The sequence below is a fragment of the Propithecus coquereli genome, unplaced genomic scaffold, assembly GCF_000956105.1.
Source record: "Propithecus coquereli isolate 6110/MARCELLA unplaced genomic scaffold, Pcoq_1.0 Scaffold535, whole genome shotgun sequence".
In the NCBI taxonomy this organism is placed as follows: Eukaryota; Metazoa; Chordata; class Mammalia; order Primates; family Indriidae; genus Propithecus; species Propithecus coquereli.
Genome location: NW_012151230.1, coordinates 456,133 through 478,874, shown reverse-complemented (window position 1 = coordinate 478,874; position 22,742 = coordinate 456,133). Strand labels below are relative to the sequence as shown.

General features: G+C 54.1%; 2 protein-coding genes across 5 annotated transcripts in view; one reads left to right on the top strand and one right to left on the bottom strand.

The window, feature by feature from the left end:
* Positions 1-3,719: 3,719 nt before the first annotated feature.
* P2RX2 (purinergic receptor P2X, ligand gated ion channel, 2) lies at positions 3,720-6,492 on the top strand. 4 transcript variants are annotated; one of them, XM_012657255.1, is made up of 12 exons: positions 3,756-3,931; positions 4,055-4,190; positions 4,286-4,357; positions 4,436-4,511; positions 4,603-4,699; positions 4,895-4,975; positions 5,073-5,211; positions 5,415-5,545; positions 5,724-5,814; positions 5,954-6,019; positions 6,103-6,180; positions 6,388-6,492. In XM_012657255.1, exons 1-12 carry the CDS (start codon positions 3,756-3,758, stop codon positions 6,490-6,492), a joined length of 1,248 nt encoding a protein of 415 aa, XP_012512709.1. The 4 variants fall into 4 exon arrangements, with proteins under 4 accessions (XP_012512707.1, XP_012512708.1, XP_012512710.1 ...); XM_012657253.1 differs by having other exon boundaries at positions 3,720-3,931; positions 6,103-6,492; XM_012657254.1 differs by lacking the exon at positions 4,286-4,357 and having other exon boundaries at positions 3,720-3,931; positions 6,103-6,492.
* A 2,094-nt stretch (positions 6,493-8,586) lies between these two features.
* The window catches only part of POLE (polymerase (DNA directed), epsilon, catalytic subunit), a 54,074-nt gene continuing 39,918 nt past the window's right edge, over positions 8,587-22,742 (bottom strand). Inside the window, exons 40-49 of the mRNA XM_012657269.1 lie at positions 21,332-21,505; positions 20,236-20,361; positions 18,655-18,787; positions 17,252-17,441; positions 16,109-16,240; positions 15,770-15,963; positions 10,151-10,351; positions 9,702-9,827; positions 9,006-9,095; positions 8,587-8,923 (exon numbers count right to left, since the gene is read on the bottom strand). Coding sequence (XP_012512723.1) covers positions 8,810-8,923; positions 9,006-9,095; positions 9,702-9,827; positions 10,151-10,351; positions 15,770-15,963; positions 16,109-16,240; positions 17,252-17,441; positions 18,655-18,787; positions 20,236-20,361; positions 21,332-21,505 — 1,480 coding nt within the window. The 3' untranslated portion in view covers positions 8,587-8,809. The remainder of the gene's footprint in view (positions 8,924-9,005; positions 9,096-9,701; positions 9,828-10,150; positions 10,352-15,769; positions 15,964-16,108; positions 16,241-17,251; positions 17,442-18,654; positions 18,788-20,235; positions 20,362-21,331; positions 21,506-22,742) is intronic.

Sequence of the window (22,742 nt, the reverse complement as noted above, 5' to 3'; positions counted from 1 at the left end):
AACTAATCTCTATGATCCATCTGGTTTCTGTACAGGTAACATGGGGGTGTCTAAGGGAGATATACGGGGTTCGAAGAGCCCATCCTTCAGTAAACTTTCTACAATACGTTGTACTCTGAGCCTTCTTTCTTTAGGAACTGGGTACTGTCTCCTTCTTACAGTCTCCCCTGGAGTCTGAGGTAAACTTCTCCTGGGGAAACACCTGGCCCTCCTCGATTTCCTTCCTTTGCCCAAACTTTGGGGAGAATTCTTTCCTCCTCCTCTGTGCACAGTAGGTTTAAGGAATCTTGAATTGCTCTTTGGTTAGTAACCTAATCCTATCCCTAATCTTGATGTCAAGTCTTGGCTCAGGAGGTTTGTTCCTGCTTCAGGCACGAAAAGAAAATCTACTTGTGCTTTCCGGCCTTTGTATATGAAAATTGGGACGTAAAAACTTTCCCCTTTCACCCCTGATCCACACAGACACTCACTGGCCAGGTGCACAGTGGCGGGAGGGCACGTTAGAGAGGAGCGGGCGGCTCCTGAGTCAACAAGGAAGGTGATTCCCTCCCCTCGGGGTCCCACCCCCAAATTTATCAAGGGCTCTTGGTAGGACCCTTCAACACAAAAGAGCCCCTGACCCCCTGTTCTTCCTCAAAAGCCATGAGGGGTATCACCTTTTCCTCTTTCTTCCAGTCCGGACACTCCCTTTTAAAGTGTCCTTCCTTCCCACACTTGCAACGTGTATCCTCTCCCTTCCCCTGGGCCCCCCTTTTCCTAGTCGTCCCTGGAAACTCTCCGTGGGGTGCCTTAGGTCTTTGATTTCTAGGGGCCTTATTGCCTTGAGTTGCTTTTTCTATCACAGGAAAGCATAATCTTTGCTTTCTGTTTCTGCTTCTCCTTGTCTCTTCTCAATACCTGCCTCTCTGAGTAGGTTCTCTAAATTCCTATCCTGCCAACCTCTAGTTTTTGTAGCTTCTTAGCAATATCGGGCCAACTGTTGGTCACAAAATGTAGCTTTAACATGAGGTCTTCGACATTCAATCCCGAGTACTTTCTCATCTGTTCATTTATCCTTGTTAAAAACTCCGCGGGTCCTTCCTCCTACCCTTGTTGAATAATGAATGCCCTTCCCATGATTTGAGAATGGGGAACTGCTTTCCTTATCCCTTTCATAATCAGATTTCTGAGATCTCTCATGTCGTTTCTATGGGCTTCATTATGATTGTCCCGCTGGGGCTCCTGATGTGGAAATTTCCCCTCTGTGGGCACCCGGCTTGAGTGTGCCAGGTGCTCGCACTCCCAGATGGCCATTGCTGTCTCCTCATCCTCCTCCTCCCTTCCCCAGAAAACAGAATACTCAGGATCCACACGAGCTCGGCCCATGTGTACATCTGGGGACCTAGAAATTGATCCAAGTGATCTGCACCCCCATGCGGGTCTAACAGACGTGTTAGCTCTTTCTTTTGATTTCTGACTTCTGAACTAGTAAGGGGAACATTAACAAACACTATTTCTCCCCCACCTGGAGGAAGTTCCTGAAGTGGGTATACAGTCTGGGATTTTTCACCACGGGAAGGAAAGGGGAAAGTTTTGGATATCCTTTTTACATTGTTCTCTTTTTCTTAAATTAGGGAGCGAAGGGTATAGGGCTGGGATAGGAGCTGAGGCCCTTGAGGTGGCTCAGGATCTGCCCCTTCCGTCCTCACTTCCTTGGCTCCTCCCTCTAGGGGGTTAGACAAAGCCCCACTGTTTTGAGAATTTTCAGCAGGTGGGTTTTCAGAGTTGTAAGGTAGGGGTGGAGAGAAAAGGGGGTCCCAAGGGGGAGAGGGCTTGGCAAGGCAAAACCTTTACTTCTGATCAGAAGGGTGCCCAGCGACAGAACTGCCAGCTAGCATGCTACCGGGAGTGGGGGGGGGGGGGGTTCTCATCTTTTATACCTAAAGCAGACCTACGGTCATGTCTCATCCCGTTGGCCCAATTTCAACCGCACAATCTTATTCTCACCCAACTGGCTAAGGGGTGTTGCTAAGACACAAAGGTAGAGAGCGTAGGGGGTCTTAGTGTAGTAAATGTTTGAAGTCAGGCACAGTAAGGTGTACGGAAGTGGGTTACTTCCTGACACTTTGGCAGAAAAGATCAAGCCAAGGTTATCTCTCCCTACAACAGGCAGTTGTTGAGTGGACCAACTGAACCTTAAAAAATTATTTGGAAAAACAAAAGCGGGGAGTACCCTGCCCCTCCACAACAAAGAGTACCAAAAGTTTACACTCTCCTAATTTTTTGACCGTGTTCAGTCTCCAATCGCCCTCTACCGTGGTCCTTTGTCACTACACCTCCCTTTCGGGATCCCAACACAAGCCCCGACAAAGTGTGGGTGCGGTAATGGGACTCCACAGGAACCTGGGATGGCCTTTTTGGTGTGTTAACGTGGGGAATAGGATATGTTTGTGTTCACATTTCTACAGGTCCCGAGTGGTTCCCTTCCAGACGAGTTCGCCCACGTCATGAGCTGGGTTCCACATATGAAACCGCTCACCCTCCAGCTGCTGCCCACGGGGGTCCTGCTGTGACAGACACACAACACCATGACGGCGCCCGGGATTGTGTGGGGTCAGTTGAGACAACTGGAGACACAGGCCTCAGCTGTGATGATACAACTGGTGGCTCCCCCTACCCCGGGACACTTTCCTGGCGTATTTGGCTATTGTTGCCTGGAACAGCAGTCAGGTACCCCGAGGGCTGCTCTGCAGCCTTTTTCTCCTTTTATTTTATTTCTCCCACGCAGTATAGCCACAGCTTACTGGGCTCATGTGTTAAACCCACTTGTGTTTAAGCCCCTAAGACGGGGACTTGGAGATGCCTCGGTCTGCCAGTGACTGACAGGGCCTGGAGGGGTGTGGCTGCCTCCATGTTCCCAGCAGAGCAATGGAACAGGCGGGCTTAATATCCCAGTCAGTAGTTTATCATTCCTCTAATCCTCCTGTGTGTTGCCAACTTACATCATACAACAGGGTGTGTTCCCGTGACCACCCCAAAACACCTATATTACCAACTGGAGCTGCCTGGTCTTGTTACTTTGTGTCTTTTATTTTCCAAGATGGATCTGCCAACTGATGACCTCCCAATGCCACTGGCTGAAGCTTACATCTTTGTCCTACTCACACTCCGTCTCTAATTTCAAATATACAAAAAGGGGACGTGGAGGCTGGGCCCAGAAGAAAGGATGGATCGATGGATGGAAAGGAGGTGAGCAAGTGAATGAAGGGTCCGGTGTTCAGCTTTGAACGCCTGCCTGAAGCTGCTTGTTTGCTGAGTGCAAAAGTCAGCTGGAAATAAATACAGGGGGGAATTTAGTGGAGGGGGCCGTTTTCTCCTTCAGATTTTGGTCTCTCCCCTTCTCTTGACACTATGTGTTCGCTGCCTCTGGCGGTGCCGGAATCCGGCGGGGCTCTGTCTCCTCATTCTCGGAAAGTTCCCACTCAGGCTCTCCATTCTCCAACTCGGGGCTCCTCCCTCGACTGCTCCCAGGGCCGCCTCCCTGCCCCACCTTGGGCGGCTGTGCCCGGCTCCACCCCAGAACCCCTCTGGGGACACCCGCCCAGTCGCTGGAGTGCGACCGGCCCAGAGGGGTGGGGAGGGTGCTCGAGGCCACGCCCTGGGGGAGGGCCCAGCGGACACCCCACTGCCTTGCCCCCAGCCCGCCCTCGCCAGCGGGGCTGGGGCGGCTCCAGCAGCAGCTTCCCTGGAGGTGGGGCGCGCAGTGGGGCCGCGCCATGGCCGCTGCCCAGCCCAAGCCCCTAACGGGGGCGGCCGTGGCCCGGCGCCTGGCCCGGGGCTGCTGGTCTGCCTTCTGGGACTACGAGACGCCCAAGGTGATCGTGGTGAGGAACCGGCGTCTGGGCGTCCTGTACCGCATGGTGCAGCTGCTCATCTTGCTCTACTTTGTGTGGTGCGCGGGGCCGGGGGGGGCGCCCCGAGGTTCGAGAGGCGGCGGGGGGGGGCGGGGGGTTCCCGGTCCTGGCTCCCACCTTCCCGGGTCGCCTCCGGAGCCGGCACCGCCCCTGCCCTGCAGGTACGTGTTCATTGTGCAGAAGAGCTACCAGGACAGCGAGACGGGCCCTGAAAGCTCCATCATCACCAAGGTCAAGGGGGTCACCACGTCGGAGCACAAAGTGTGGGATGTGGAAGAATACGTGAAGCCCCCTGAGGTACAGCTGGCCCCTGCCCGACTAATGGTACATCCCCGGGTGAGATGAGGGAGTAGGAGCTGTCGCCACCAACCGGCCCCTCTTTCTGAGCCCAGGGGGGCAGCGTGTTCAGCATCATCACCAGGATCGAGGTCACCCCTTCCCAAGCCCTGGGAACCTGCCCAGAGGTGAGGCTGGGTCCAGTGGCAGGGGGGCCTGGGTGGTCCCTGTCCCTGCAGGACCCCTGACTGGCATCTCCACCCTAGAGCATGAGGGTCCCCAACGCCGCCTGCCACTCAGATGAGGACTGCGTGGCTGGGGAACTGGATATGCTGGGGAACGGTCAGTGTGCCCCGGGGGGAGGGCCTGGGGAGAAGGTCAGAGCGCCCCAGAGGGGATGCCCCCCACCAGCTCAGCTGTGTCTGCCCCACAGGGCTGCGGACCGGGCGCTGCATACCCTACTACCAGGGGACCTCCAGGACCTGTGAGGTGTCTGGCTGGTGCCCCGTGGAAGACGGCGCCTCTGTCAGGTGGGGGCACTCAGGGACCCCACCCACCTGCGGCCCCGGCTTCCACCCAGAGGCTCTACTGCCACTTTCTCTGCACTGGCAGAGGCTGGATGCACTGGGGAGGGGGTAACTCTGGAGCCAGGGAAGGGTGGAGGGCCCTGCTGGGTGGGGGCTTTTGGAGAGGGGACTCAACAATCCCTGCCTGTGCCTCTTCAGCCAATTTTTGGGTAAGATGGCCCCAAACTTCACCATCCTCATCAAGAACAGCATCCACTACCCCAAGTTCCGCTTCTCCAAGTAAGAGCCAGTGGGCACGGCACCAGCATGGCATGGGGGCGGCCTGCCGGGAGTGAGCTGCTGGGGGTGCCAGGCTCTGCCCTCTGCCCCTTCCTAGGGGCAACATTGCAGACCGGAAGGATGGGTACCTGAAGCGCTGCTCCTTCGACGAGCTCTTAGACCCCTACTGCCCCATCTTCAAGCTGGGCTTCATCGTGGAGCAGGCTGGGGAGAACTTCACGGAGCTCGCGCATAAGGTGAGGACGGGTGGGGCGGCTCTGCCTGCACCGGGGTGGGGGTGGGGTGGGGGGTCTCTGTCACGGCCACAAGTCCCTCTGCAGTCCTGGCCAGAGGAGAGAAACACAATCCGCAAGGCTTGGTGTGTGTGCGCCTGCTAAATTATTGACACCTGTCCATTCAGCTGCCACTGGCGCCTTCACCGGCTCCCTTGCCCTGGCAGGGTGGTGTCATAGGTGTCATCATTAACTGGGACTGTGACTTGGACCTGGCTGCAGCCGCGTGCAACCCCAAGTACTCCTTCCGGAGGCTCGACCCCAAGCACGTCCCCGCCTCGTCTGGCTACAACTTCAGGTACCCTTGTCCTCAGGACTTGGCTGACCCCCGGCTATGTCAGTTCCGCAGAGCAGATGGGGCAGGACCCCAGAGGCCTGAGCTTCCCCCCTCCGAGCTGCCCTTGAAGCAGGGACTCCCCCACCAACCTCCACGGGGTCAGGCAGCCTGGACTCGGCTTCCGGGTTGCCCGCTCTAGGTTTGCCAAGTATTACAAGATGAACGGCACCACAACCCGCACGCTCATCAAAGCCTACGGCATCCGCATCGACGTCATCGTGCATGGACAGGTGAGCACAGCCTGCTGGGGTGGGGCTGGCCCTCCCTGCCTCTTGAAACTGGGGGCTCCAGCCATGACTGAGCTGGCTTAGCCCCACCCCTCCCTCCAGCCCCATTCTGGCCCCATCTAGCCCTGCCTGTTCTCCCCAGGCCGGCAAGTTCAGCCTGATTCCCACCATCATCAATCTGGCCACAGCGCTGACCTCCATCGGGGTGGTAAGGAGCCCAGGTGGGGGCCCGGTGGGTGTTGGGGGGGAGGGGTCTGCCAGGCCCTTACGCACGGTCTCTGCTGGCCCCAGGGCTCCTTCCTGTGTGACTGGATCTTGCTAACATTCATGAACAAAAACAAGGTCTACAGCCATAAGAAATTTGACAAGGTGTGTAAGCCGAGGTGCCCCTCGGGTAGCTGGCCTGTCACCCTTGCCCTTGTTTTGGGCCAGGCCCCTCCCCCACCTGGTCACTGCTCCGTGGACCGGCCACCTAGCCCCATCCACCCAGGAGGGTCGCACTTGGGCCAAAGGGCAGAGGTAGGCCCGGCTGTCCTGTGCCCTCTGCCTTGCCCCATCTCTGCCCCACCTGAGCAGATGGCGGATACTCTTCGACAGAGTGCAGGACAAAGCCTTCCTGCCTCGGAGCTTCCCCACCAGGACTCCACGCCCACGGATCCCAAAGGTTTAGCCCAACTCTGAGCCTTCTGTCCTTCCCATCATGCCATGCTGCAGACCTGGGCCCAACTGGGGCCCCTGACGGCCTGGCCACTCCACTGGGGACCCTGCATGGTGGACAGGGGCCCTATGTAGGCACCTCAGCGGGCGAGCATCTCCACAAGACTGGGAACGGCTGCCCTCCTCCCCGGGCTGGGCTGCCACCCATTCCCCAGCCTCGTGGGGTCTGCAGGGAGAGGCATGTCCCCCTGCCCCACCAATCAATCATGCACAGGGCTCCCCACCCCCATCTGCCCCTGCTCTTGGGGCTGTGGGGAAGCTGCCCCCAGCCCCTACTTTGAGCCTTGTAACCTCAAGCTCTGCCTGGACCCTTCCCCTTAGAAGTCACGACATGCTCAGTATCCAATAAACCCATGACCAGAACCTTATGGATTTGTTCCTTGGGGAGAAGCATCTGAGCCCAAGAATACAATGTGGAATGCCCATCCCTTGCCTGGGTGCTGAGTGTGCAGGGCACACATCTGCCTGCCCTGGCACCCAGCCAGGCCAGATATGCCCAGGGAACAGGGACGCAGTTGAGTGCACTGGAACCCTGGGACTCGTTCCTCCCAAAACATGGGAAAAGGACGGTGTGACCCTCACAGGGTCACAAACCGAGGAAAATGGAAGCTCAGATGCTGCGGGCCCTAGTCAAAGTGCCCATCCACACTGTGTGGCGCTGGGCAGGCAAGGCAGGGTGAGCACGGGGGAGGGCTGGGAGAGGCACTAACCGGATCAGGGCCCCGGGTAATCTGGTTACCACGTCCTAGGATGTCAGCCAGGCGCCTGTGGGCCCTGCCACAGAAGCCCAGGCCTTGGCTCCATGGCAAAGGAGCGCGTCTGGGCACTGTGCTGAGCTGCACAGACCTCACCGTGACTGCAGCAGGTGACATCCCACCTCACAGACAGGAATCCAAGCTCCAGGGCAGCAACAGCCAGAGGGCAGAGAAGAAGGGGAGACTCAGACCCCTCCAAAAACCTGAACTTGGAATGACGTTTACAGGTAGCGTGGAGCTAGGTCCTACTTCTATTCATTTCAGCCAGCACACACTCAACCCCCACCCCAGGGTCCCCTGACACCTCAGTGTGTGGCTCAGAAGAGGCCCAGCTTTGGTTTTAGAGAAACTGGCTTTTCCAGTTGGGTCCCTAGCTGGTGCTCAGGAACCAGGCCAGGGGCTTGGGTTTCCCTCTCTGCGCCCTCTGCCACCTCAAATGCCTGGACCCCCAGGCTGGCGCTACAGCCGTGCTGAGCAAACCCAGGTCCTGCTGTGGGTGGCCTTGCTGGAGGACGAGGGGCTGTCCCTGGCTGCCTGGTCTCCTCTCCCCTGGGTCTTCTCTGGCTTCGCTTCCCGGAATGAAGCCCGGCTAGCTGGATCCCCCTCCCGCCCAACTTGCCCTAATTTGATTTGATCTCCACTCTGGAGGCCGCAGGGCTCCATCCATCCAAGTGGGCATCAGGTTTCTCCGGGCCGACAGCCTGAGCAGCACCTGGGGGGGCCAAACACAGGCCCAGTGGTACTCAGTCTCCCTTCCAGAGGGGGGGGCGCCTCGCACCAATACACACAGTGACGACCTGGAGAACTTAAATTTTATACCTAACGTTAAAGTAAAAATTGAAAGTGTAGCTGATACAGCTACCTAGCCAGCAAGGACAGATTTAAGGTCAGCTTGAGCCCAGTGACTCGTACCTCCTGGGGAGCCCAGGGGGGGTACCCACCTTCCTGTGAGGCTGCATCGTCTGGAGTCTCAAGCTTGTGACTCGCACTTCATACTGTTTGCTGCCTCTTTTTTTCCTGCTTCTGTCCAGTCCTGTGCCAGGAAGTGAAGGATGAGGCCACGCGTGGCTAAACATGAGATGAGACTGACGGGTCCTGAGTCACGTGACACAGGCTGCCCCTCTGGAGCCTGCTTTAAAGGAGAAGGGTTCACAGACAAGGGGAGGCAGAAGTCCAGGTCCCCACAGGCGCAGGGTCTGGGTCCCTAGAAAGGGCCATGGCCTCTGGGGTCAGGAGAAAGAATGGGGGAGGACATTCTCGCCCCATCCCACCTGGTGGTGTGCAGAAAGCAATAGAGTCTTGGAAATGTGTTTATTCAGCGACCCCTCACGATCCTCAAGATGCTTCTCAGCTTGGGACCTGCTCCAGCAGGCGGCTCTCCTGAGGACGGAGCCAGTTCCCCCTCCCGCTCATTCCTGCTACTTCTGAGCTCCCCAAAGATGGTCTTCCCTGTGCTGTGGTCCCGAGTTTGAGGAGTCAGGGAGGCTTGTGGCCTGGCTGCTGGTGTCCCACGAGCCTGGGGCTGGCTACTGGCCCAGCCGAGGGTTCTTCTGCAGCAGCCACTCCAGGGTCTCCAGGAGGTACGACATGCCGTAGTGCTGGGCGATGTTCTGGAAGATCCTAATCTGCTCCATGAAGACCTGCAGGAATAAACGCACGGTGAGACCCTTGTCCCACCCAGAGGCAGTCAAGGAGGCTGACCACCCCACCAGGAGGGCGCACCTGAGTGTGGATGGTGAGGGCGAAGTCCCCTGCGCAGCCGCAGTGCACGGGCATGTTGGTCTCCTTCACGCCATGGCACTTCAGGCAGACCTGAAAAGGGAGTAGCCCTGTTGGGCGCCAGTCCACCCACCCTACCAGACCTGCCCACCACCTCCTCATGGCTTTGCCAAGAAGAGGCCTCAAGTTCCTGCTGTGCACCTGTTGGTCCTCAGTTATGAATAAAATTCACGACTTCACCCAAGCCCTGCCAACATGCCCTCCTCACGTGGACATCCTACCGCAGGCCCTGTGCATGCTGTGTCCATCGCACCAGGCCTTGGACAGTGGACACTGTCCCATGATGGCTGCAGGGCAGCCCAGCACAGCCCCAAGCCTCTGCTCAGATGCTCCTCAGCAAGATATTCCTGCGGCCCCCTTTGGTTCCCCTCACACCTACCGTGTTGACCACCTGTCTCCCTCCCCTAGCATGGACTCCCACAGAGCCAGCGTTCAGGCCATGGCAGGTGCCTGACAGATGCTGACACGACAGCTGACTGGGCTCGTGGTGTGGATGGGTCTTCAGAGGCAGTCCCCCCAGAGGACACTGGGTAGGAATTGGGACCTACGCACCCCCAGTGTCCCTAGAGTGCAGATGGGGCTTGCAGAAATACCCCTGCCCTCAGAGAGTGGTGGGTGGGCACAGGCCCTGCAACTCACCAGGTCCTGTAGGGTGAAGGCCATCAGCTTCCTCTGTAGGGCTTCCACCAGGGCCATCTCGATGGCAGAGGAGTCGTAGGCTGCCTGACAGTTGGAGCAGAGCCACTGAGGCAAGACGGCCCCATCCTAGGCAGAGCGAGAGGAGTGAGAGGTTGTTGGGCCATGGCCCTGGTCCCAGCACTGTGGTGGCAGCCCCAGGAGGAGTTGGTGCAGGAGGGAAGGGGCTGGAGATCTGCCTGCGGCATCACCCTGGTCTCTGTCTGCACCACACCTGGGACGCAGTGCAGAGCAGCCCGAGAGGGTGCCTACTCCAAGTCTACATAAGAGTCTGAGGGCAGCAGGTGCAGCCTGCCAAGTGGGGAAGCAGGAGCTACAGGACCGTGCTGATCATCTCGATGCCTGGACATTCTGGCTCTGCCAGCTGAGGGTGCACTGGAGCTGAGCCCCACCTGAGAGAAGGAGGAGTCCTTGCACAAGTCCAGGTCTCTGCAGAAATTGCAGCTGTGGCAGATGACCTCGGGGAGCACGTAGGAGTGGCAGGGGTCTCTGAACTGGGCCTCCTCAGAGAACTCGCCGACATCCACCAGGCGCAGCAGGTCTCGGTTGAGCTTGTTCACCTGGTTCGTGATGTTCGTGTCTAGGGACAGCACCTGGGGAGATCACAGCCCATGTCAGGAGGGAGCACCCAGGGCCTCCCCGCCTGTCTGGACCTCCCTGTCTCAGCCCACTCTTTTCAGCTAGACTTCACCCCTCCCTCAACGCTTTCAGAGTGTCGGAGGGGAGAGCTGACTTCTTCATGTTGGCAGTTCCGTGCGTGAGCAGAGGCTCCACTGGCAAATTTACTAAACATTTAAGGAAGAAACAACACTGATCCTACACAGTATCTTCCAGAAAAATCAGAGAGAGAGAGCACTACAACTCACTCTATGAGGATAGCATCACCCTGATACCAAAACCAGATGAAGAAACTGCAGATGAATAACCATCGTGAGCACAGACATGAAAGTCCTCAACAAAGCAAGTCGAACCCAGGTATGAAAGGGGAATATGTAAGTAATGTAGAAATAGACATGCACAGACGTGGCCAATTAAGTTCTGAAAAAGGTGCAAAGATGATGCAATGGAAAAGGGATAATCCTTTCAAGAAATGGTTCTGGAATACAGGAAGATCAGAGAGATTGTGGGTTCAGGTCCAGATCACTGCAATGAAGTGAATATTGCAGTAAAGTGTGCCACATACAGCTTCTGGTTTCCCAGTGCATCTAAAAGTTACGGTTACATCAGACTACAGCCCATTAAGTGTGCAACAGTATTATGTATAAAAAAAATATATACCTTAATTAAATAATGCTTTACTGCTAAAAAATGCTAAAGATGATCTGAGCCTTCCGAAAATTGTAACTTCTTTGCTGGTGGTGCTGACGGATCAGGGTGGTGGCTGCTAAAGGCTGGGGCGGCTGTGGCAATTTCTTAAAATAAGACAAGAGTGGAGTTTGCTGCGTTGATTGACTCTTCCTTTCATGAAAGATTTCTCTGTAGCATGCGATGCCGTTTGATACCATTTTACCCACAAGAGAACTTTGAAAATTGGAGTCAATCCTCTCAAACTCTGTCACTGCTTTGTCAACTAAGTTTATGTCATCTTCTAAATGCTTTATTGTCATTTCAACAACATTCACAGCATCTTCACCAGGGGTAGATTCCATCTCAAGAAACCTCTTCTGTTCAAGCTTTTTCATGAGATTTTAGCAATTCAGTCTCATCTTTAGGCTCCACTTCTAATTCTCGTTCTCTTGCTGTTTCCACCACATCTGTTGCGACTTCTTCCAATTAAGTCTTGAACCCTCAAAGTCATCCATGAGGGTTGGAATCAACTTCCTCCAAACTCCCATGAATGTTCATATTTTGACCTCCTCCCATGAATCACGAGTTATCTTAACGGCATCTAGAATGGTGACTCTTTTCCAGAAGGTTTTAAATTTACTTTGCCCAGATCCATCAGAGGAATCACTATCTGTGGCAGCTATAGCCTTACAAAATGTATTTCTTAAATAATAAGACTTGAAAGAATCCTTTTTTCTGAGCAGTAGGTCTCAACAGTGGGTTCAGAATAGTCAGTAAGCCATGCTGTAAACAGATGTGCTGTCACCCAGGCTTTGTTATTCCATTCACAAAGCACAGGCAGAGTAGATTTGGCATCATAATTAAGGGTTCCAGGATTTTTTGAATGGTAAATGAGCACTGGCTTCACCTTAAAATCACCAGCTGCCTTAGCCCCTAACAAGAGAGTCATTAGCCTGTCCTTTGAAGCCAGGCATTGACTTCTCACTGTGAAAGTCCTAGATGACATCTTCTTCCAATAGAAGGCTGTTTTTGTCTACACTAAAAATCTGTTGTTGAGTGTGGCCACCTTCATCAGTGATCTCAGCTAGACCTTCTGGACAGCTCGCTGCAGCTTCTTCTCCATCAGCACCTGCTGCTCCACCTTGCACTTTCGTGTTATGAAGACGGCTTCTTTCCTTCCACCTCGTGAAACTACTTGTGCTGGCTTCAAACTTTCCTTCTGTAGCTTCCTCACCTGTGTCAGCCTTCACAGAGTTGCAGAGTCAGGGCCTTGCTCTGGATTAGGCTTTGGCTAATGTTAAGGGAATGTTGTGGCTGGTTTGATCTTCTGTCCAGACCACTGAAACTGTCTCCATGTCAGCAATAAGGCTGTTTTGCTTTCTTACCATTCGTGTGTTCACTAGAGCAACAGTTTCAGCTTCCTTCAAGAACTTTCTCTGTGCATTCACAACTTGGCTAAACTTTCTGTGCAAGAGGCTTAGCTTTCAGCCTGTCTTGACTTTTAATATGCCTTCCTCACTAAGCTTAACTATTTCTAGTGTTTGATTTAAAGTGAGAGATGTGTGACTCATCCTTTCACTTGAACACTTGGAGGCCATCACAGGGTTGTTAATTGGCCTAATTTCAATATAATGTGTCTCAGGGAGGCCAGAGGAGAGGAAAAGAGATGGGAGAATGGCCAGTTGGTGGAGTGGTCAGAACACACAACATTTACGGATTAAGTTTGCCATCTTACATGGGTGCAGTTCGTGGTACCCCAAAACAATTATGGTGATCTGTGATCTTTGATGTTACTATTATAACAATAGATATAATAAAAGAGTCTGAAATACTGCAAGATTACTAAAATGTGACAGAGACACAAAGTGAGCACATGCTGCTGGAAAAATGGCACCACAAGACGTGTTAGAGGCACAGGTTGCCACAAACCTCCAATTTGTAAAAAATGGAGTATCTGTGAAGCACAGTGAGGTGTGCCTATAATTAGGTATCCTTATGTAGAAATACAAACCGTGATCTATAACGTGCACATTGTACAAAAATTACCTCAAAATGGAGCATAGACTATCTGTAAAACCTAAAACCACAAAATTTGACGAAAACATAAGAGAAAATCTCTGTGTCCTCAGTTAAAGCAATGATTCCTCAGATAAAACTCCAAAGGCACAACCCATAAAAAAATCGGGAAATTAGATCGAAGTTAAAATTTGCTCATTGAAAAATACTATTAAGAGAATATTAAAAAGTCAAGCCAACGTTTAGGAGAAAATATTTGGAAACCACATATCTGATCAAGGACTTATATCCTGTATATAAAGAAGTCTCAAAGGGCCGGGTGCGGTGGCTCACGCCTGTAATCCTAGCTCTCTGGGAGGCCGAGGCGGGTGGATTGTTTGAGCTCAGGAGTTCGAAACCAGCCTGAGCAAGAGCGAGACCCCATCTCTACTAAAAATAGAAAGAAATTAATCGGACAACTAAAAATATATAGAAAAAATTAGCTGGGCATGGTGGCGCATGCCTGTAGTCCCAGCTACTCGGGAGGCTGAGGCAGGAGGATTGCTTGAGCCCAGGAGTTTGAGGTTGCTGTGAGCTAGGCTGACACCACAGCACTCACTCTAGCCGGGGCAACAGAGTGAGACTCTGTCTCAAAAAAAAAAGAAAAAAAAAAGAAGTCTCAAAATACAAAAATATACCTCTCATCAATAAGAAAACATCCAATTTTTAATAATGGGCTACAGATTTGGACATTTCACCAAAGAAGGTGCACGGAAAGCAAAGAAGCCATAGAAAATGCTCCACGTCACCATCATTAGGGACATGCAAATCAAAAACACAAGATACCGCTACATACCCATTTGAACAGCTGACAGTTTAGAAACTAACAGTACCAAGTTCTGGTGAGGATGCAGGACACACTGCTAACGGCACAGCAAGGTGGTGCTGCCCCTCAGAACAGTCTGGCAGCTTCTTACAAAGGTAAACAGACACTTAACAAGACGACCCAGCGATTCCCTCCTGGGTTTTTAGCTAAGAGAAATGAAATAGACTGTTTGTAGCAGCTTTCTCAATCACCAAAAAGTGAAAACCACCCAGATGTCCTTCAAGTAGGGAGTGAAGCGCTAACTGGTTCTTGCCCACGCTGGATCTGCTCAGCACCGGAAAGGGTCTGACACGCAGCAACAGGCACAAACCCGTGTTCTGATGGGAGCAAGACCTAAAAGGCTACACGGTAGGACCACTCGTGTGAGAGTCCAGAAGAGGTGAGAGTGCAGGGAAAGGACCTGCGGCTGCCACAGACGGCCGGTGGGGGAGGGGCAGCACAGGGGACGTTTCCGGGAGGTGACTGTGCTGTGTTTTGGTGATGGTGCCGCATCTCTACCACCCCACGAAAGCTCTCACAACCGCACTCCACAGAGTGAATTTTACTGCATGGGACTTAAAAAACAGAGGCAGAGGTCAGGCCAGTGGCTGTCAGGGGTTAAGGGGCAGGGGAAGTGCAGAGAGAGCACTGACTGGGGCCTGGTGGAATGTTCTAGACCTTGACCGTGGTAGTGGGTACATAGCCACATGCCTCGTCAAAACACAAATGCACACTAAAAAGGGTGGATTTCACTGTATATAATTTGTACTTAATAAAAGTAAATTTTAGGCTGGGTGTGATGGCTCACACCTGTAATCCTAGCACTCTGGGAGGCCGAGGTGGGTGGATCGCTCAAGGTCAGGAGTTCGAGACCAGCCTGAGCAAGAGCGAGACCCCGTCTCTACTAAAAAATAGAAAGAAATGATCTGGACAACTAAAAAAATATATAGATATAAAAAATTAGCCGGGCATGGTGGCGCATGCCTGTAGTCCCAGCTACTCGGGAGGCTGAGGCAGGAGGATCGCTTGAGCCCAGGAGTTTGAGGTTGCTGTGAGCTAGGCTGATGCCACAGCACTCTAGCCAGGGCAACAGAGCAATACTCTGTCTCAAAATAAATAAATAAATAAATAAATAATAAAAGTAAATTTTATACATTTTAAGGTCAACAGAGGAATTAAAATGACAAACTAAAACCATTTCTTTACCACAGTCAGACCAGAGGTGGTCACTTGATCTCAAGTGTTACCTCACCTGTGCCTGAAACGCAGTTTGCCAGGAAGGTTAAGTGATGAGGGGGATGGTGAAGAGCTCTGTGAGGGGTGACACCACCTGGCCGTTACCTGGTAATATTATCCCCATGATGGACTCACCCGGCCCTCCCAGAAAGGCATCAGACGAGAAGGCTCTCATCTCACTTGCTGGTCTCTGGAGCTCAGGCCCACTGGCCTCCCGTGACCCTCGGCACCTCCATCCTTCTGCCCTGTGTCACCAGGGGCTTGACATGACTTTCACCAACACGCAAATGCAAGCTCGCCCTCCCCAGGGCCTTTGCAGCTGAGCCACCTCTGCCCAGACGTTCTTCCTCCTGCCTCTGGTGCCTACGGCCTCAGCCCAGGCATCTCTGAACTAACCTGTCCCTTCGTTGGTTTACTGCCTGTCCCACTGGCTCCTCGAGGGCACAGCCTGTCCTGTCTTGTTCACACCTGAACCCAAATGCCTCAACAGCGAATGCACAAGACAGGGACACAGTAAACGTTGGCAGAACGACTGACTTACACCTACCCCTCAGCTTGCAGACACGGATGCATTTCCATCTTGCACACGTGTGACGTCCTCACCCTGCACACACATTAGCACTCTCACCTTGCACACGTATTTGATGAACTCCAGAGCAGGGTTATTGAGCGGCAGGTGAGAACCAGGGAGGTGAGGAAACATTTCGGAGAGCTCGGTCGAGTTCCGAGAGCCTGTGACTTTCTTTTGAATCTTCTGTGTGATGGTGAAGAAGCTTTGAGTGAGTTCGTTTGCTACATAGTCTTGAGAGAAGGTGATCATCCCTAGAAGAGATAAGGACGCTGAGGGAAGGACTCACGCCCACCCTGGTGCAGGGGAGCTCCCACCTGCCTGCCTGGACCGCCTGTGGCACCGAAGGGCCAGGGCACTGGCTCACAGCACAGGCCTCGTGTGAAAGGGACGGCTCACCTGGGAGTGCTCCGGCCGCCCCCTCAGCCTCCTGGGAGAACTGGCTGGCACCCCTCCTCTTCATGGGGGTGCTCCCCGGGGCGCTGCGCCTCAGCCCGTCCTTCATGCTGTGGTACACAGCCACGATGTACGCTGTGGAGAGAGGCAGGCGTGGGTCCTGAGAGTCAGGGATGCTCGGAGACACACCAGGGTCTGAGAGGACCCTGCAGCTGGTCAGAGTGCCAGGAAGGTTTGGCTGAAACGTCATTATTAGTGATGTTATTTCCTGCCTTTAGATGAGCCAAACGTTAATCAGAGAAGTGGAAACCAGCAGGGACACTTGCTGACACCTGAGCTCACGCTCAGAGAGAAAGCCACGTGAATAAGGCCATGTGCATTAACCGTCTCACTCCACAGGGAGCGAAGAAAAGGCCCCAACCAAAGGGATGGCTGTCACCCAACATTAGCCAACTTCTCGAAAAGTTTTCATAAGAGAACTTAGAAAGTTAAAGACTCAAGGGGAAGTAGCAAAAATATAAAACAATCACAAATGGAACCATCTCTGTTGCTCTGTGTGTGTGTGTGTGTATCTGCTGACAGTTTGATTTACTACACTGGGCGTTAACTGTTCTGCTTGAACATACGGCTCTGAATGACAAAGGGTGTTTAATTTATATGATTCATTTGTCTATTAACTTATGTAACTTGATTTGCAAACACTAGACCCAAACCAAGGCATAGGAGTTTCCTACACCAGAAAGTTAGGCCTCAAAGACCAGCCAGTGGGCAACTGATGCAGAAGTTACAGGGTTAGCGTTTATCCTTAGTTACTGTGTACACACACACTCATGTGGCTTGACAGTGAAACAGACCTCAGGAGCAGATCTGGAAACCCCTCACGGACACGCCCAGGGGCCGCTGCTCCCTGTGGGCCATCCTGCAGGGGGACACATTACAGCAGGGGGATGGGGCAGCAGTGGCCAAGGCAGGGCGGGTCTCGAGAGCTCCCGGGTGCTGCGCATTCCACCTAGCCTGATTTCCCAACCGTCTCCCTTCTTACCACACCATCAATATCCTTGCACCAGAGCCACGTTCAGAACCACCGACAGGTCAACCCTGGCGTGACTGCTGGCGGGAGCCCCCTGCCCCACGTGCTGGGCTCACCTGACACAATCATGAGGAAGTAGCTTTGGCAGGAGGCTGCCTGCGGCAAAAACTGCAGAATGTTCCAGTTGTTCTCCAGTAGCTCCTCCACGTCGTCGGGTTCCTCCACATCTTCCTCCTCCTTCTCCTCTTCCTCCTCCTCCTCACTCTCCTGCTGGCCCTCCGCTCCCTCCCCTTCCTGGGAGTCTTGCTATGACACAGACACACTCCTGTGTCACATATCATGGCCAGAGTGAAGCCTCCTCAGACCTGGCTCTACAGCCCACTTCCTTGAGCCTCCTGCGCCCCTAAGAGTGGGCCCCAGAACTCGGTGCTCCACCTGGGTGGCCGTGACCCTCATTTTGCTCCTTCGGAGGATTCACTTTAAAATTGCTCAACTCCCACCTCCCAAGACAGAAAATCAACCAGAGCTTCCCCAGTGACCAGTTCTCCCGAGTCCAAGAATCGCTTCCTGCGGTAGCCCCGGCGCTATGGCAGACGGAGCTTTACTGCGATATCCGTCCTGTGTGGTGCCACATACCCACCACGGCGCCATTCACTCCTGTGTAGACACTGACGCATATGGCGCCTGCCCCCACCCTGCGCTGTCCCCTCCTCAGCTGTCGTCTACACCGCAGACACTTTTTCCCTCCCACTATCTTCTGAGCCCCTTCAGTCAGGTTTTGCACCCCAACTGCAGCCAGGATCACTCCTATCCAGGCGTCCAGGGTGGCCTTGTCCTCATCGAGTCAGCAGCTTCCTGTCTCCCACAGCTCTCTGACTCTTCTGCCTGCCACAGCTTCCTCTGGGTCCCCTCTGAGGACCCCCGTGGAGGACACAGCAGCACCCTGACACTCCCGTATCAGCTGACCATCCACGTCTCAACCTCTGACCTCACAAAGGCTGTAACTCCCTGCCAGACACGACTTCCTTCCCCACACTCCACACAGCCACCTCTCCTCACCACTGGGCTCCACCTCAAATCCTACCCAGGGCCCTCCCTGCCTCCACCTTTGCCGGTGTGAGACCCACACCGGGGCCAAGCCAGGTTCAGAATCCCCACCCCCACACCCACTAAAGCCAAGTCCCCACCCCAGCCCCTCGGAGTGGCCTGGCCCTGCCTGCGCTTTGCTCACACCTGTGACCACCGACCAAGAGCACCACCGCACCCAGGCCAGCCACCCTGAGAGGCCCCTCACACTCACAGGACCCTGCTCACTCCTCCCAGCTCTGTTCCCACGTCAGCCCTGCCTGGGCTGCACCTCCTGAGCCACCACAGCCTCCTGTCCCCACGTGGGCTGGCAGTTCTGTGTGTGTTTGCTCACGATCTTCCTCATAGAATAACCGGAGCAGAATGGAGTCTGCAGTATTTGCTGCTGCACAGCCCGGCCTGCGCCAGGGATGCTGCGGACCGTAGCTCTTACCTGTCCACAGTGAACACTGGGTGAAACCTTCCCTTTAATTCCACCGTAGTTAGAAGGATCCATCCAGAGGAGAAATTCCCAGCATCGAGAGAAAGAAATCGTCAGGGAATGGAAGATGTCCTTAGAATGGATGCTGTGGAACAAGCGTGGAAGAAGCTGCTTAAATGGAGCCAACGGTTTCCCTCGTTCTCCACCTTCCTCTTTCCCTTTGCACCTCCTCTTAAGAGCGAACCTAAGTTCACTCAGATGGTGTCATCCCCAGGCTTCCTGGGGAGAGTGCACACGCAGCACCAAGGAGGCTGCCAAGAAGAGCAGCTGGGACCCCGCTGGATGTACTCTGGCGCCCGGGCAGGCGCGAGTTAACTGTTCCATGGCCTCGGACCATCTGCAGACACGGGGAACTGACAACACTGCTCCCCACCACCAAGCCCTTCTAGGCTGTCTTCACTCCCATCCCTCAGTCATGCTGGCCTCCCCACGATTCACCCAACCCTCCACGCACACAGGCCATGAAAAAACAAAGGAAGAAGGAAGGAAATCCTAAATAATAACAGCTTTTAAAATGCAGCTAAATAACCCAAACCATGACTCCTGCAGGAGGATGTTCTTTGTTCCCCCAACTGCTCAGGCTCAGAGGGGGAGAACGGCACCCCGGTTAACAACACAGCCCAGCCCGCCACTCCTGGAGCCTCCCACAGCCCCTGGGAAAGGCCTGCCCTCCCCTGATACTCAGCCACCCTGACTGAAGCAGGCTGAGCCAGCCTGTGAGGCACAGCGCGGGTCTGCAGGAAGACAGCGGAGGTCTTTTGTTCAAGGGACTCCAGTGCATATGTTCTGATTAGGAATAAAAGTCTTCTAAGCTCCACCTCCTACCATTAATATTTAGTGATAAGACCCATCCTCAACTTATGCCAACCCTCTCTGCAGTGCCCTGATGCTGCTCCTGTCACCATGCGCAGACCCCACCTATGCAGATCCTCTGTGCTTGGAAAAGCGCTTCCCTCTTGCCCAGTGTGAGCACACCCTGGGAGTGGGAGCTTCCCACCATCAACCGAATAAAAGGAGAGAAGTGGTATTGGAAGTTCTTTGTTGTTGTGTCTTCAGTTTTCATTTAGAGACAATCAAGCGTATGATGAGCATAGCCAAGGCGCCCCAGGAATGTGCCTGTAACGCAGGCAGGTAGTGGCTGCCTGAAAGCCAGAACTACAACGCCTGGCTCTGACAGGCGAGTGCTTTGCACAGACTGACCACCCTGGAATCACACCACTCTCAGTTGCCAGCACTGATGTCTATGAAAGGTTTATACATCAACACTGTACGGAACCTGCTCACCAAAGGTGGACACTCCCTGAACTTTCTAAACTCAGGCAACATGCATGTACACCTGAGCTGGCCTATGATTTGCTCCAATACTTGGATGGCAGGAACCACCCTTTTTGTGCTATTGTTGCTTCATCCTTGGTGAACGCTGTGCTCCTGAGGACCTCCCGGTCTAGCCACGGGAACACCTGGCATTGCGGGGGCCCTCTCAGCATCTCTCCCAAAGCCCCAGGCTGCACCGGCAGCACTGCTCGACCCCACCTGCTGGTGATGTACTCCACGTAGGCAATGGCATCTTCGATTCGGCGCTTCTTCGTGCAGAGGATGATGCGGTTGAAGTTGGCATAGATGACCGATGACCCTAGGCGCTTGAACTCAGCGATGAGCCTGTGAAGTGAGTTCAGAATCGCTGGCAGAGATGCCATGGTGTGTAAAAAAAACAGAAAGCATCAAAAGAAATACAAGGAGAAACACGTGGAAAAGCCTCGTAATATCCTTAGATCCAGACGCAAAAAAGAGCACAGATTTCTGCGTGGCAAAACCACCACGAACAAAGGCAAGAGATAACCAAACACTGAGAAAAAATTTGCCAAGTTCTCATCACATAAAAATGGCTACTTTTTCTATAGCACGAGCTCACACAAAACTTAGTAAGAGAAAAACCAATGGGACTACAGAAAAATGGACCCCATCCAGTGAAGCTGGGGAGGGCTTGAAGAGCAACGTCGACTTCACTCCTTGTAAGAATAACAAATTGGGACCACGCTGAGACAGCGTCTCCACCCCATCCGGCTGGGAACAGTGCCAGCCACACGGTCGAGGCAGGGCCGGGGGACAGGCGTTCTCAACCATGAGCCTCCGCAGGGACGCCCCGGCAACGCCCACCAAACCAGCACCAACCCAGCTGGTTTTAATTCCCACAGGCCTGCAGCCTCTCAGAAACCACTCTGCAGGTGTGCGTGCCTGACCCCATGCCCAAAGCCATCCACTGATGTGTTATCTGTAGTAGCACAAGGCTAAAAACAGCTTAAATGTCTACTTGTGTGGAACATCCCCATACAGATCTCCACGATATACTATGGACGAAAGCAAGGTGCGCGACAATAAATGCGGTGCACCACTATTTGTACAAATGAGAGGCAAAGATGACGCATCCTCTAACAACCTCAGGGAGGGCGCGCACAAAGCTGCAATAGCAGCCAGGGATCTCCTGGGACCCTTTCGATCATCACGTGCTATGAACCCCAAACGGCCTGTCTGCCCAGAAGTACTGATTAGCCACCTCTCTGGTTTTGGGACCTAGGGATCACCATAGCAGAGGAAGCGTCTACAGTGCTGGGGGCAATGGCGCACTCACTGCAGGAAGAGCTTCTTCATCATGTTATGGAGCGTCCGGTGCAGGGCAGGGTCGTGAAGCAGAGAGGATGGCGAGCGAAGCCAGCGGTAGAAGTGCATGACCTGGTTGTCCGCGTAGATGTTGTGGTACTGCGTGATCTCCTTCACCCAGCCTACCACCATGCTCTTCAGGATCCTGGAAGACAGGAGCAGGAGGACGTCCCCACCGCCCACATGCTGCCGCCATGCCGGATCCTCAACTCTCACGGGTGCGGGTTTTCCCTGTGTAGCCAGGTCCCGATCTCAGTTGTAGTTCTCGCCCCTCCTTTCTGCCCCCTCACCAAGTCACTGTCCAAACTTCATCCCTTCACCTCGCCGGTTTCTTTCCATCGCACCCCTCCGGCTAGTTCATGCCTCACCACCTCCCTCGAGCAACTCAAACCCTCGCAGACTGACAAGGGGGGTCCTTGCCCTCCAGGAGCAGCACAGCACAAGGCAGCGAGTGTGTGGTCTGGCAGGGCCCTGTCACAAGACGACACAGCAGAGGCTGCTGCCTGGACATTAGAAGGAGAACACCACACCACGTGGCCAAGCCAGTGGCCAGAAACGAGCACTTGGACATGACTCTCCCACCTGCCAGACTGGGCTCCCTGCTTTCCTGCCACTTCCTGTAAGTGGACCATTCAGGCATTTGCCGTGAACTGAGAGTGCCCACGCCCTGTCGCCTCATATCCACTGCTAGATGCCACATGCGCAGGCTCCCGCTCTGCCCGACTCTTCATCCTGCCTCGTGTGATCTGGGGACAGAGGACTGCCCTCCCTGCCCAGGATCTCTAAGTAGTAAGTCTTTGAACATGGTTCCTTTTGTGGTGTGTTTCCTATTGTTTCCTTCTGCGCCTTCCATCTGAAGAAGTATGGGCTGCCCGCGGCCGGGTTTTCCCTAGGATACGGGGGAACAGAAGGCTGGGCTCCCAGCTCCACAGCGATGCTCAGGCACAAACTGGACACCGGTCAGACAAGAGCCACAAGAGCATCTGCCAGAATAAACAAGTTTCCCACGTGAGGGACGCCCCGGCCACAGGTGGGACAATCAGGCGTTGGGCCATCCTCCAGGTAAACACTGTGAACGTCACGTCCAGTGAAGGTGGGGTTGCCAACTACTCCAGAGTTAGAACCCCAGTTTAGGTGGGGGCTCTCCAAACAGCACCTCACCCTGCTGAAGTGCTGGGAAGAGCTTCGCTGGTGTCAGCAACAGATTGTTACAACAGAACCTGAAGAGGCCAAAGTCACACCCCTAGCATCCACTTTCACCATGACTTCCCAGGGTAAGCCACCCTGGATAACTTGTGAGAATTTCTGCCATCTGCAGCCCACTTTCTCTACCTGTCAGAACTGAATTGCCGACTTTTCTGCCAAGACCCTGGTCCTGGCCC

What these genes read in the sequence shown, in the direction of transcription:
- P2RX2 (XM_012657253.1), top strand. Translation starts at nt 3,756, where the DNA reads ATGGCCGCTGCCCAGCCCAAGCCCCTAACGGGGGCGGCCGTGGCCCGG. An exon ending in AATACGTGAAGCCCCCTGAG is followed by an intron (nt 4,191 to 4,285) that starts GTACAGCTGGCC and finishes TTCTGAGCCCAG; the next exon opens with GGGGGCAGCGTGTTCAGCAT. An exon ending in TCACGGAGCTCGCGCATAAG is followed by an intron (nt 5,212 to 5,414) that starts GTGAGGACGGGT and finishes TTGCCCTGGCAG; the next exon opens with GGTGGTGTCATAGGTGTCAT.